General features: G+C 36.3%; 1 protein-coding gene across 2 annotated transcripts in view; it reads right to left on the minus strand.

Annotated features, from left to right (window-relative positions):
* DYM (dymeclin) overlaps positions 1–13,317 on the minus strand; it is a 559,394-nt gene that overhangs the window by 398,800 nt on the left and 147,277 nt on the right. For both annotated transcript variants that reach the window (XM_027868956.1, XM_027868957.1), the window contains exon 8: positions 6,586–6,728. In XM_027868956.1, the coding sequence (XP_027724757.1) occupies positions 6,586–6,728 (143 nt within the window). The remainder of the gene's footprint in view (positions 1–6,585; positions 6,729–13,317) is intronic.

Raw genomic sequence — 13,317 nt, forward strand, 5'->3', positions numbered from 1 at the left:
AATCACCTGCTTCAATTACTCCTTTCCTCCAGAATCTTTTTGTTTGGTTTCTCATGAATATGAAGTGCCTTACCACTAAATTAATGAAGCTGGAAGAAGACTTACATTATCTAGTTCATTTATTTCCATCCTTCCTTCTAACTCACCCCCTAACTACTAACCAAGCAGAGCTACATTTAATATTATAGAATATTACAGCTAGAAGAAATTTTAAGTTCATCATTCTAAAGAGATTAGTGCCTACTCAGTTTTAGAATTTAAGAGAAAGAGATGTCACTGTAATACATTACAATGCTCTATAAGAAAAACATGCAATCCCCACCACATTCTTCTTCACCAAAAACAGACTGACAAAAGTAGATATTTCTACGAGGCAACTTCCTTTCTCAATTACATTGATACAAAATGATATTCTAGTTTCTAATTCCTAAAGATGTAGAACATAAAATTAATTCAACACTGATTCATACACAGAACATTTATTAAACACCTCCTATGTACTCAAAACACTATGACTGACTCTAGGGAATGTGTAAAGAGAATTAACACATGGTCTTAAATAGAGTTTAATACCTTGATTCAACAAATACAAACACGCTTAACATTAATCATTTCAAATATTGTTAAGGATAATTTTGAATATCATTAAGCATTTTTGTGACACATTATGTTTGCAAATAGTAACGATTAGATGTGATTAATATTTAATACATTACAGTTAACATGTAAGTTTCAAACATGGTTTGCTTTCAAAATTGAACATCTTAACATCTCATTTTTCACCTTGATGTATTACTTTGAGACCTCTCTGACTTTTCCATCATACTCCAGGAAACTCATTATTTGGAAAACATCATCCTGAAAGATCCCATCAGCCTTGATACTCTACCTCACCACCACCCACTGTATCTCTGATTGGAGGGTGAAGCCATGAATTCCCAAACTTCCACTTAAGAAGGGAGCTCAGCTCATAACATCTCCTTTCTCACCCTGCTACCTTCTTTGGGACTTCTCTGACTCTTGTACCACATCCCCACATTGGGTATTTCCTTCAGCCTCCCCTCCCCCATCTTCTCAGCACTCTTTTGTGTATTTTCTTCCCCTATTAGATTGTGAACTCCTTGAGGGCAGGGATTGTCATTTTTTTTCCCCAGCACACAGCACAGTGCCTGAAAAATAGTAGGTACTTAATAAATGCTTATTGATTGATTAAAATTTATTGGCTATGACACTATTCTAATTATAGTAGCATCTCATCTATCTCATTTATATATAATCTTAAGAATTAGGTATTCCATAAGGATATATGCAAATCTGCCACATAACTGAAGTTTATCCCTTTCAAAGGGATCTTTTTATAATTATAACTTTTATAACTATATAACTTATATAGGACAAACAGAAGTTATAGAGCATATTATTAATATAATAAGGTGCTATAGTTTTCTTCTTTCCATTTTGAATATAAAGTTATCAGCTGTTATTTCGCCCACCATTCTACCTGCTTCTAACAGTCTCCCTTCCTCTATACTATAGTCACTAATCTTGCAAGGATTGAGAACCCAGACAACTAAATTGGTTATAAACTGATAAAGCTCAGAACAATGCCCTAAGTAAAGTGCATTGGTTTAGTGCAGGCTTTTTTCAGACAATCAGAGGACTTTAAGCTTACTTCTAAAATAAAGCTGGCAATGTGTTTTGAAAGGATTGAGACTGCTAGAAAACTAAGCATTAAATAACTCACATGTTCCTATATTTGCCCATTTTTTGTTATACCTTACTATTGGAAGTTACAATTTAATCTCTTAAATGATAACTTTGCTGATCTTATTACTGACTGAATTTATCTTAAATATAGAGTATAACCTTCCCTGTTCCAAAATAGCTCTGAGAGAAAAATAAGTCTTACATATATCCAAAAGAAAGCCTGTTATTGTCTGCTGGGGAGAAACCTACATGTAGGATACCAGGAAGGTGAAAGGGAAAAAGAAGACAGATTACAAGTCCTTCCTGTGTCAGCCTGGACTTCATATTTGGCTTAAAGGTCCAAAAAAACCAGACTTATCCATGTTCATATACAAATACTAGACTAAAACATTCCAAAACCAATATAGAGAACTAACATAGAGATTACATCGATATCTTCTCCCCTTCATTAATATGATTAAGGACTGACTATAGTAAGGGGTCCAAATTCTGTTCTGGAAATTAAGATTCCCACAAAAATTAATGAAAATTGGGTAATTTTTTGTTTTAAATTATCCCAGCAATTATGCATTCATTTTGTATCTCTCTTCTATTTACTTATATATAAATATATCCTATCCCCCCTAAAAAATATCTGTTCCTTGAGAACAGGGGCTATATCACTTTTGTATTTGTATCCCCAACACCAAACAAAGAGTCTGACACATAATGAATATTTTAAAAAATGCCTTTTTATTGATTATGTGAAATTTGTAACTAAACTAGGCTGAACTCGAGGTATTAGACTTTCTTTTGGAAGTGGATTGCTCTTGGTATGCAAAAAGTTCAAAATTCACAATAGCTACTTTCTAACATCTTAACTTAGCACCCTAATAGTAGTACTTTGGGGGAATGAGTTTGCTTTGTTTCAAAATAGTCTCATTAAAATTGTGAAATAACAAAACTATGCTTATTTCATCATGATGTATGATTTTAAAGACTGACGTACAATTTTAAGCTTTGTAAAACAACTTGTCATAATTCAACTCAAATACTGCCTGACTAGATTTCAAACTATCTGAAGTTATTATACTGAAGTAAATCTACATGTCTAACTGATAAAAGAAGTTCTCAAAGTAAGTTATCATAATCATCTGTACAAAGTGGATCCAATGATTTAGAACATATAAAGTTGTAGAGAAACAAAACTATGTATTTCACATGAATGACCTGGAGGAAATATGTAAGCAAACACAATGTAGTCAAAACTCGAAGTCAACAGGCCTGAGTTCTTGTCCTAACGGCTACTACATACCTGAACGATTTTAAGTGTCTCACTCAACTTTTCTGGGGTTCAGTTTTTCAAATATAAATTCAGAGGGCTGGAATATAATGGGATCTTTAAGGTCCCTTCCAGCTCTCCATTCTCTACTAATGAAAACGGTATGATTAATATTAAACATATATTAGATGATATGAAAACAAATAAAGAAAATATTCATGGGCCCACACAATTGCTACTAAAATGTATTGGGTGGATCTATATTTTACTTTGACAGTCTATGTCTTTAGGGTTTGTTTTACATTTACTTCCAGGAACACCACTTATGAAATTAATTCACAGAATCTTTTTCTATTTATGAACATGTGAGAAGAAGATCTTCCTTTCATTTTAGATGCTATACATGTTAAACCCATAATCTATGTATGGCAACAGAAAAATGTCCCCAGGTTAAAGTACTCCTAAAGACTTCTATAAAAGTTCATTTCATTAAATAGACACAGTTCGCTAAGTTTAGGAAAGCTGATTTAAGGCACAACATCGTAAGTATCCAAACACCTCAGTAGACATTTTTTTTCTTCCAGAGACAGCAACAAGTAGAAATTTCAGTTTTATAAACTGAACCCACATATGCTTGACTCTTGCCATTTTCCTTAAGAACCATACTAATAAGATGAGAGGCACTCCTAATGAAAGAATCTTTGGAGACAAATGTTTCAAAAATAGAAACAAAACATTGTATGAGAAGGATTTCATTGTGTGCCCACTCACTTTAGAAGTCTAATGGCGCTTTGTCCTAGGCACTGTTCTCTGCTCCCTCCATACTACTTCAGTTGGTGATCACATCTGCTGTTATAGATTCAATTCTCATATCTATCTTGAAAATTCTCAAAACTAATTACCCATTTCTAACCTCTCAGCTGACCCCCAGTTTCATATCTCCAACTGCCTATTAGACATCTCAAAGTGGATGTCCTGCAGACATCTTAAATTCAGTAAGTCCAAACTCACTATCTTTTCCCCAAAACTCGGTCTCCTTCCAAATTTTCCCATTACTGTCGAGGACACCACGATCATTCCAGTCTCCCAGGTTTGCAACCCAGGTTCATCCCAGACTCCTCACTCTCTCTCACTCCATATCCAATCTGGTGCTAAGGCAGGTCAATTTTACCTTTATGATATCTCTTGTATATGCCAATTTCTCCCCTCTGATCCTGGTACCACCTGATGCAGGTCCTCATCATCTCACACCTGGACTAAAGCAATAGCCTGTTCATTGCTCTTCTATCACCAGTCTCTCCCAACTCCAGTCCATTCAACTGTCAAAGTGATATTCCTAAAGTGCAATTCTTTTTTTTTTAAATAAATTTGTTTATTTATTTTTAATTTTCAACATTCACTTCCACAAGATTTTGAGTTCCAAATTTTCTCCCCACCTCTCCCCTTCCTCCACCCCAAGATGGCACACAATTTGTTACTGGCTCAACATATACATTCATATTAAACTTATTTTCATGTTAGTCATGTTGTAAAGAAGAATTAGAACCAATGGGAGAAACCACAAGAAAGAAGAAACAAACAAAAGAGAGAGCAAATAATATGCTTCAATCTGCATTCAGACTCCATAGTTCTTTTTCTGGATGTGGACAGCATTTTCCATCATGAGTCTTTTGAAGTTGTCTTAGATCCTTGCATTGCTAAGAAGAGGTAAGTCTATCAAAGTCTATCGAAGTCATATCACATAACATGACTGTTACTGTGTACAATGTTCTTCTGGTTCTGCTCACTTCACTCAGCATCAGACCATACAAGTCTTTCCAGGTTTTTTCTGAAATCTGCCTGCTCATCATTCCTTTTAGCACAATAGTATTCCATTACATTCACATACCACATCTTGTTCAGCCATTCCCCGAATGATGGGAATCCCCTCAATTTCCAATTCTTGGCCACCACAAAAAGAGCTGCTACAAATATTTTTGTACATGTGAGTCCTTTTCCCAGTTGTATGATCCTTTGGAATACGGACGGAGAAGTGGTATTGCTGGGTCAAAGAGTATGCAGTTTTATAGCCCTTTGTGCATAGCTCCAAATTGCTCTCTAGAATGGTTGGATCAGTTCACAACTCCACCAACAATGCATTAGTGTTCCAATTTTCCCACATCTTCTTCATTTATCTTTTTTTCTGTTTTGTCATGTTAGCCAATCTGATAGGTGTGATATTGGTAAAGTTGGTAAAGTGCAATTCTAATCACATCACACTCCCCTACTCAATAAACTCCAGTGGTTTCCCATCACCTCCAAGATCAAATATAAAATCTTCTGTTTGATGTTCAGAGCCTTTCATAACCTAGCCTCTCCTCCACCATTCCAGTCATAACACACCTACCCCCAACATATTTTTCAATTCCTTGACACTAGCCTTCTTGCTGTTCCCCAATCAAGATGCTCCACCTCCCAAATCCCAAATCCAGGCATTTTCACTGACTGTCTCCCATAACTAGAATTCCCATCTTCGTCACTGCCTTTTGGCTTCCTTAGCCTATTTCAAGTCTCAGCTAATGTCTCATCTTCTATAAGGAAGTCTTTACTGATCCACCTTAATTCTAGTACCTTCCTCTATTGAGTATCTCCAACTTATATTTTCCATATTTTGTCTGTACATAGTTGTTTGCAAGTTGTCTCATCCATTAAACTCTGAATCCCTGACAGCAGGGATTTTCTTTTGCCTTTCTTTACATCCCCAGCACTTAGCACAGTGCCTAGTGCATAACAGGTGCTTAATCAATTTCTATTGACTAAATGACTGACTGGTAAAGCCCAAGTTTGCTGATATTCAGAGTTCAGTAAAAATGCCCTTAGTTTAAGCTGGTATCTATCTGAGGAACCTAAATACTCAGTGATAAGAAGGGATTTTTCACCTGGAAATCACATAAGACCCTTTCTTTAGCAAACAATTCAGATTTCAGAAATGAGTAGCTGTCCATGCAGTTATCTGAATATAAACACTAAACTTTGTTTTCAAAGACTAATTTCATTTTTATTACAATAATAGTAATGTCTAGCATTTACACAGTACATTAAAGTTTGCAAAGTGCTTTACGATTCCTAACACATTTGATCTTCCCTGGAAACAATACTGGAAAGTAGGTGCTATTTTTATCTCTCTTTTACAAATGAAACAACTGAGGCTGGGAGAGGATAAGTGAGTTATTCAGGATCACACAACTAGAAGTGTCTGAGGCAGGTTTTGAATTCAAGTCTTTCTGATTCCAGGTCTGGTGTTCTATCTACTGTACCACTTATCAGCCCCTATTAGGTAACTAAACTCACAAATGAAGGCAAATTTATTTGTGAATAGTCTTCTTGAAACACTGTATTAACAATAGGGAAATAACCTATTCATTACTTTGACAGATTTAGCTAGAATCATAACTAAAAAAAAATAATTTAGAACAAAAAAATTATACTTATTTTGAGTACTTTATATTCAGTCAGCATCAGACATTATATAGCTACAAAGAAGGCTTTTCAAAAAAATATTCTCATATCTAGAGAAAACACCAGAAAAGAGGATGTACATTTATCTGAGTACTCAATAAGTCTTAGCAAGGACTTACTTGCCACTCCTGATGCAAGGCCATAAAGCAATCCTCCACCATCTGATTGCTGCTCAAAGATGTGGGTCCCAGGGGGAGGTCTCTTTTCTTGTCTGATGAAGTTATACAATAAGGTCTTCACAAGTCTGCTGGTATACGGAAGACTGTAAAAAAAAAACAACACTTCAACATTTATCCAATTTGGATGGTTTGTGATAATGAAATAGAGATGAATGACTTAATGTCATTAACAATCACATAATATAAAGGGTTGGTGCATATTGTTTTAAAGCCCAGCTGAGTGACCCACCTAAGCAGAAATGCTGAGCCCAAGAACAAACACTGTGAAGACTCCACAAGAAGAGAATGGAGGACCAGATATGTTGTCTTGGCCATATGTATTTTTTATGTGTATGCCTTGCTACTACTGTACTCTTAAGTTTGCCAACTTTTCCCATTGACCTAGCATATATTTGTGAAAGAGTGTACCCTAGGTTTATGGGGAGGGGAGGAAGGATATTTTGTAACCACTCATTTTACTCTGCCATATCAGTAAATTAGCTGACCTATGTTTATTATCTACTTAAAGGCAAGCTCACCAGTGGGGCTTATGAGCAATAGTTTTAAGTGGACAACCAAGTACCCTAAAACCTTGATGTAGTAGTTGCCCTCTAAGGGACCCAACCCATGAGTGACAGTTGTCATGTAACTCTTAGAGGGATGTTACATTCACTTGTAGGGAGTGAAAATAAAAAGGTATAATAAAAATACCCCCAAACTGATATTGAATTAACTCCTGCAAGCCAGGCATAGTTTGCTGAATTCCAGGAGTCCAAAGAAATTTTTTCAAATATAGGATCAAAGTATAGATCCCCAAAATTAGTCATCATAAAAAGAGGCATGGCTCATATATTCTTAAATAATGAGATTGTAAAATGAGTTAACAAATGAAGAAAACTCACTATATACAACAAATAGATAATAAAGTGAATCTCAACATTTCAGAAGGCAATGATAATAGAAATTTAAAACTCCTTAAACCTAGGTTCAAAATCAATTATGAAAAATCATGAAGTCCATCTAAGTGTCTTCTATCAAATCTGAAACTGTATCCTCCCATCTTCTCCTCGTGAAAAGTATACAAGGAATGAAATGCTACTATTTTTTTGATAACACATTGGAGTTTACAACTATTACATAATGGAAAATCTTATTAATATCTAAGCTAAATCCCCCAAACTACAATTTAAATTTATGTATTTCTGTCTCATATTTGGTGAAAATGAAGAATCAGCTGCTAATATTAATCAATTAATGAATTCACATTTATTTAGATGCCTGATATGCCAGCTCAGGCAACTAGAGGCTCAGTAGATAGAGTGCTGGGCCTGAAGTCAGGAAGACCTGAATTCAAATCCAGCCTCAGACACTTACTAGCTGTGTGACCTTGGACAAGTCACTTAACCTCTGTTTGCCTAGGAGGCAGCTGGGTGGCTCAGTGGATACAGCACTGAGCCTGGAATCAGGAAGAACTGAATTCAAATCTGGCCTCAGACTCTTACTAGCTGTGTGACCTTGGGTAAGTCACTTAACCTCTGTTTGCCTTAATCGACTGTAGAAAGAAATGGCAAACCACTCCAATATCTTTGCCAAGAAAACTCCATGAACAGTATAATCCAAGGAGTCACAAAGACTGAATAAACTGACATTACTGAATGATTGAACAACAACAATGTGCCAAACAATGTGCAAGGTGATGGGGAAAAAATTTAAAGAGTCCCTGTCATCCAGGAGTTTACCCTCTGCCAAGGGAGACATATACACAAATATAGTGCTCTATAAATAAAATATACAAAAAATAAATTCCAAGCATAATGGGACTGAGGGGAAGAAACGTGTACCTGGAACAATCAGGAAAGGATTCAAGTAAAAGGCACTACCTGAGAAGAATTTTGAGGGAAACAGGAATTTTAAGAGATAGAGATGAGGCAGGACTATATCCCAGATATGGGGTCTAGCCATTACAAAGGTGTAGAGACAGGAGAAGGAGTGTTGTGAGTGAGGAATGAATGAGGCAATTACGTAGAGCAGCAGAAAGAGCCTTGGACCTGGAGTCAGAAAGACCAGAGCTCTAATTCAGTTTGAGACATTTTCTGGAAAGTCAGTTAACCACAGTCACCCTCAGTTTTCTCATCTGTAAAATAGGGAGTATTAATAGCACCTACCTCACAGAGTTATTGCGAGGATAAAATAAGCCAATATTTATTAGGCACTTTGCAAACCTTAAAGTGCTAGGAAAAGCTAATTATAATAATTATTATGAGATAAGGAACTCTTATTATCACTGTTATTATTATTATTATTATTATTATCATTATCATTATCATTATCATTATTACAAGGAACACCAAGAAGGCCAATTTGGCTGGACCACAGGCTACAGGTGTAAACAATATTTTTTTTTCAAAACTAGAGCTGGATTTCCTCAGAGCTTCCAGTGAGGATTTCCTCTGCCAGTATGGACTGGTACCTTCTCTGCACTTCATAGGCTTAAAGAAGTGAAAAAACAATATCCTCGTACTTATAAAACATCATCCATACAACATCCTTTGCCTTCTCCCAGACCCAAGAATGCCAATTCCTTTCCACTTAAGTTCTTTAAAATGTATCACTTTTATAACTGTATGCCAATTTTATGGAAATTTTGTAGAATTCACCTGACATGGAAGGCAGAGGCCACATGTGGCCTTCTAGGTCCTTGGGTGTGGCCTTTTGACTGAGTCCAAGTTTTAAAGAACAAATCCTTTTATTAAGGGGATTTGTTTTGTGAAGTTTAGATTCAGTCAAAGGGCCGCACTTGAAGACTTTAGAGGGCCACATGTGGCCTCAAGGTCACAGGTTCCCCACCCCTGCTAGACCTTTCTACCACTTTGTGAATGCCTTTTTACCCTAAAGATGCCTCCTATCCCATGGCCCCCTGCTCTGCTTGGTAACCTCCTGCCCAGGACCACCATTTCATACGCCATCCAAGCCATTCATGCTTACTTCTCTTCCAACAGAAATGAAGGAAGAATGAAAAAAGACATCAGACAAGGATAGCAAAAGCAACAGAGTGGCAGCAGAGCGACCAATGAGAGACTTCTTTCTAAATGTACACAAGGAGAAAGGAGTGAAGACTGACATCTGGTGGAGGTAACAGTGAAGAGATGGACAGAGGGCAATGTAGACAGAAGCTGGTTACACCCTGCAAACAGGTGAATCAATGCTGTTTTGTGGGACTGCATTGTGATATGGAGGGTACATGAAAGGGGAGGGAGAGAAGGGAGATAGGAATTTGTGATGTGCCCAGGTCAAATCAAGGACTAGCAATGAGGGGAAGGTGACCTCTGGGGTCATAGAAAGAACCCACAGAAGAGTAGGTAAGGAGGAGGAGAGAAAATTGAAAATGGGGTATGGAGAGGAAGGAGGCCTTACTTTGGTAGGGGGTTCTACTGATAAATGCTCATATAGGTGAAGAGAGACGATCTGTGAAAGAAGATGGAGACTTTACACTGTGTGTGGCCTGAGGAATTTAGTGGTTGAAGAATCTACTTGTCCTATGTCAGAGAGGGGGAACTGCAATCACTGGGGGCAACTAGCAGCTGAGGGGCTGGGAGGGCATGAAGCCAGGGAGGAGATGCCTCAAGTCCCTTCCCACTCCAATCTATCCTTTACTCACCGATCAAAATGATATTCCTAAAGTACAAGTCTGACCAGAGCACTTCCCCGTTCATCCATTGTGGTGGATCAGAATATGCAATCCTCTTTGGGGGCTTTTAAAGCCCTTCATAACCTGGACCCTTCCTGCCTTCCTAGTCTTCTTCCACTTTACTTCCCTCCATGCACTTGCTGATTCAGTGACACTGGTCTCCTTGTTGTTTGCTGAACGTGATTCTCTGTCTCCTGACTCTACACTGTCACTAGCTGTACACCATGCCTTGAATTCTTCCCCTTCCTCATCTCTTAACTCCTGGCTTCCTTGGATTCCTTCAGATCCCAGCCAAAATCCTACCTCCTTTAAGAAGTCTTTCCTGGAGACTTGAATGAACTGATGCTGAGGGATGTCAGCAGAACCCGGAAAACACTGTACACAGTATCAGCTACAATGTGTGATGACTAACTTTGATAGACTTATCTCTTCTTAGTAATGCAAAGATCCAAGACAGCTCCAAAGACTCATGATGTTCACATCCAGAAAAAGAACTATGGAATCTGAATGCAGATTGAAGCATATTATTTGCTCTCTCTCTTTTTTTTCTCTTTTTTGTTTGTTTTTTTCTTTCTTGTGGTTTCTCCCATTGGTTTTAATTCTTCTTTACAACACAATTAATGTAAAAATAGATTCAACATGAATGTATATGTAGAGCCTCTATCAAATTGCACGCCATCTTGGGGTGGAGAGAGGGCCGAGATGGGGAGAAAATGTGGAACTCAAAACCTCATGGAAGTAAATGTTGAAAATTAAAAATAAATAAATAAATAAATGAATAAATAAATATATAAATGAATGAATGAATGAGTAAATAAATAAATAAATGGACAGATAAGTGGATGAATGAATGAATGAATAAATAAATAAATGAATGAATAAACAAATAAATGAATAAATAAATAAGAAGTCTTTCCTGGTCCCCATTAATGCCCTGCCTTTCTTTGTATCCCCAATGCTTAGCATACAGCCTGCCTCATAGTAAGCACTTCAACAAATTTTTTGTTTGTTTTTTCTTTGTCAGATAGCATGACTACAATTCTCATTTTTAAAAATTCACTTCATGCATAATAAATTTTTTTCTATCCCCTCAGTTTTATTTTGCATAAATCTTTATTTGCATATGTTAGTTTTTAAAATTTATAAGCAACAGATTGTAGGGTTTTGTTTTCTTCTCTAGTCTGTCACTCTTTTTGGTTTTATTGGACTGTTTCATCCCTTCACATTTAAGGTTATAAGAGTTAGGTTTATATTTTCTCTAACTGCTTCTAATATTTTTTTTAAGTTAAGATTTCCACCCCTTCTCCTACAAACACTATAGTGTCAAAGTACTATATTCCTTCAATTACTTTACTTTAATCTATTTTCTTAAGATTACCTGTCATAATCTTGAAAGCAATACCTTACAAATTGATCTGAAAATGCTATCAAGATTACACCATCTCTAGCATGGATTTCTGCTTTAGCTTCCCCAAATATCATGCATACCCTGCTGATGCTACACAAGTTGCAAATCAGGGAAAGCCAATCAAAATTGTATCAATACGTCAATATAGAGATGCACAGAAAAGTGTCAGGAGGCTGTAGCAGCACATTACAAATGATGACTTGCAAATAAGAAATGATGTAAAAAATATCAACCAAGAAACTTATGCTCAGAAAAGGAGATGGGCTACTAACGATAGTATTGCACTAGACTCCAAAGCATGTTAAAGGATCTAAAGGAAACCCTACACTGAGTTCTATGATATTCTATAGAATATACATGGGAGAACACAAAAGAGAATCCTGTAGGATGAGAAGGCATGTATAGGTTGCAATCTGGACGAGTTGAGAAAGTATCCACATTGATGAGACCAGGAATCTATGAAATATAGTGGGATGGGTGATCGATCTGGACTCAGAACAGCTATGTTCAAAGCCAACTATGCCACTCATTGCAGGGCAAGTTGCTTAACCTCTCTGAGCCTCAGTTAGCTCCTAAGTAAATGAGAGGGTTAGAGAAGATTGGTGGCTCTCAAACTTTTCAGTCTCAAGACTTCTTTACACTATTAAAAATTAATGAGGAACCCAAAGAGCTTTTGTTTATGTGCAATGGATATATACATACTTAAGTATGTATGTATACACACACATATGTAGGGAGGAAGAGAGGGAGACGGATAAGAAAGGGAGAGGAAGGAGAGAGAAAGATTTACCATATTAGAAATTTAAACCGATAAAATTTTAAAATATTCATTAATTCATTTTAAAATAATAATAAATTCATTACACATGAAAATAAATAAGTTTTTATGAAAAATAACTATACTTTCCAAAACAAAAAAATTTAGTGAAAAGAGCAGCATTTTTTATATATCTTCAATGTCTGGCTTAAAAGAAGTCCGCTGTATTCTTATATGTGCTTCTGCATTCAATCTATTGAACTCTGTTGTTACAGTTGAAACTTATGAAGAAAATTTGACCTCACGCAGACAAGTAGTTGGAAAAGGGAAGAATATTTTAATAAACAAATAAAGTATAATTATTATGATGAAAATAGTTTTGACTTTGCAGACTCCCTTAAAGACTCATGGGGACCCCAACACATCCACAGACCATACTCTGAGAACCACTAGGCTAGATAATCTTTAAAGTAATGCTCTAAATCTCCTACCAAATTGTTTTTATGATACAAATAAACCAGAAGAGCCAAAATAGAGAAAGAAAATTATAGACCAATTTCCCTAATAATTATAGATGTAAAAATTTTAAATAAAATATTAGCAAGAGATTACAACAACTTATCTCGAGGATAATACACTATGACCAGATAGGATTTATACCAGGAATGCAGGGCTGGTTCAATATTAGGAAAACTATCAGCATAATTGACCATATCAACAACAAAACTAACAGAAATCATATGATTATCTCGATAGGTGCAGAAAAAGCATTTGACAAGATACAACACCCATTCCTACTAAAAACACTAGAGAGCATAGGAATAAATGGAGTCTTTCTTA

Source organism: Vombatus ursinus, unplaced genomic scaffold (genome assembly GCF_900497805.2).
Source record: "Vombatus ursinus unplaced genomic scaffold, bare-nosed wombat genome assembly UNPS02014791.1, whole genome shotgun sequence".
Taxonomy (NCBI): Eukaryota; Metazoa; Chordata; class Mammalia; order Diprotodontia; family Vombatidae; genus Vombatus; species Vombatus ursinus.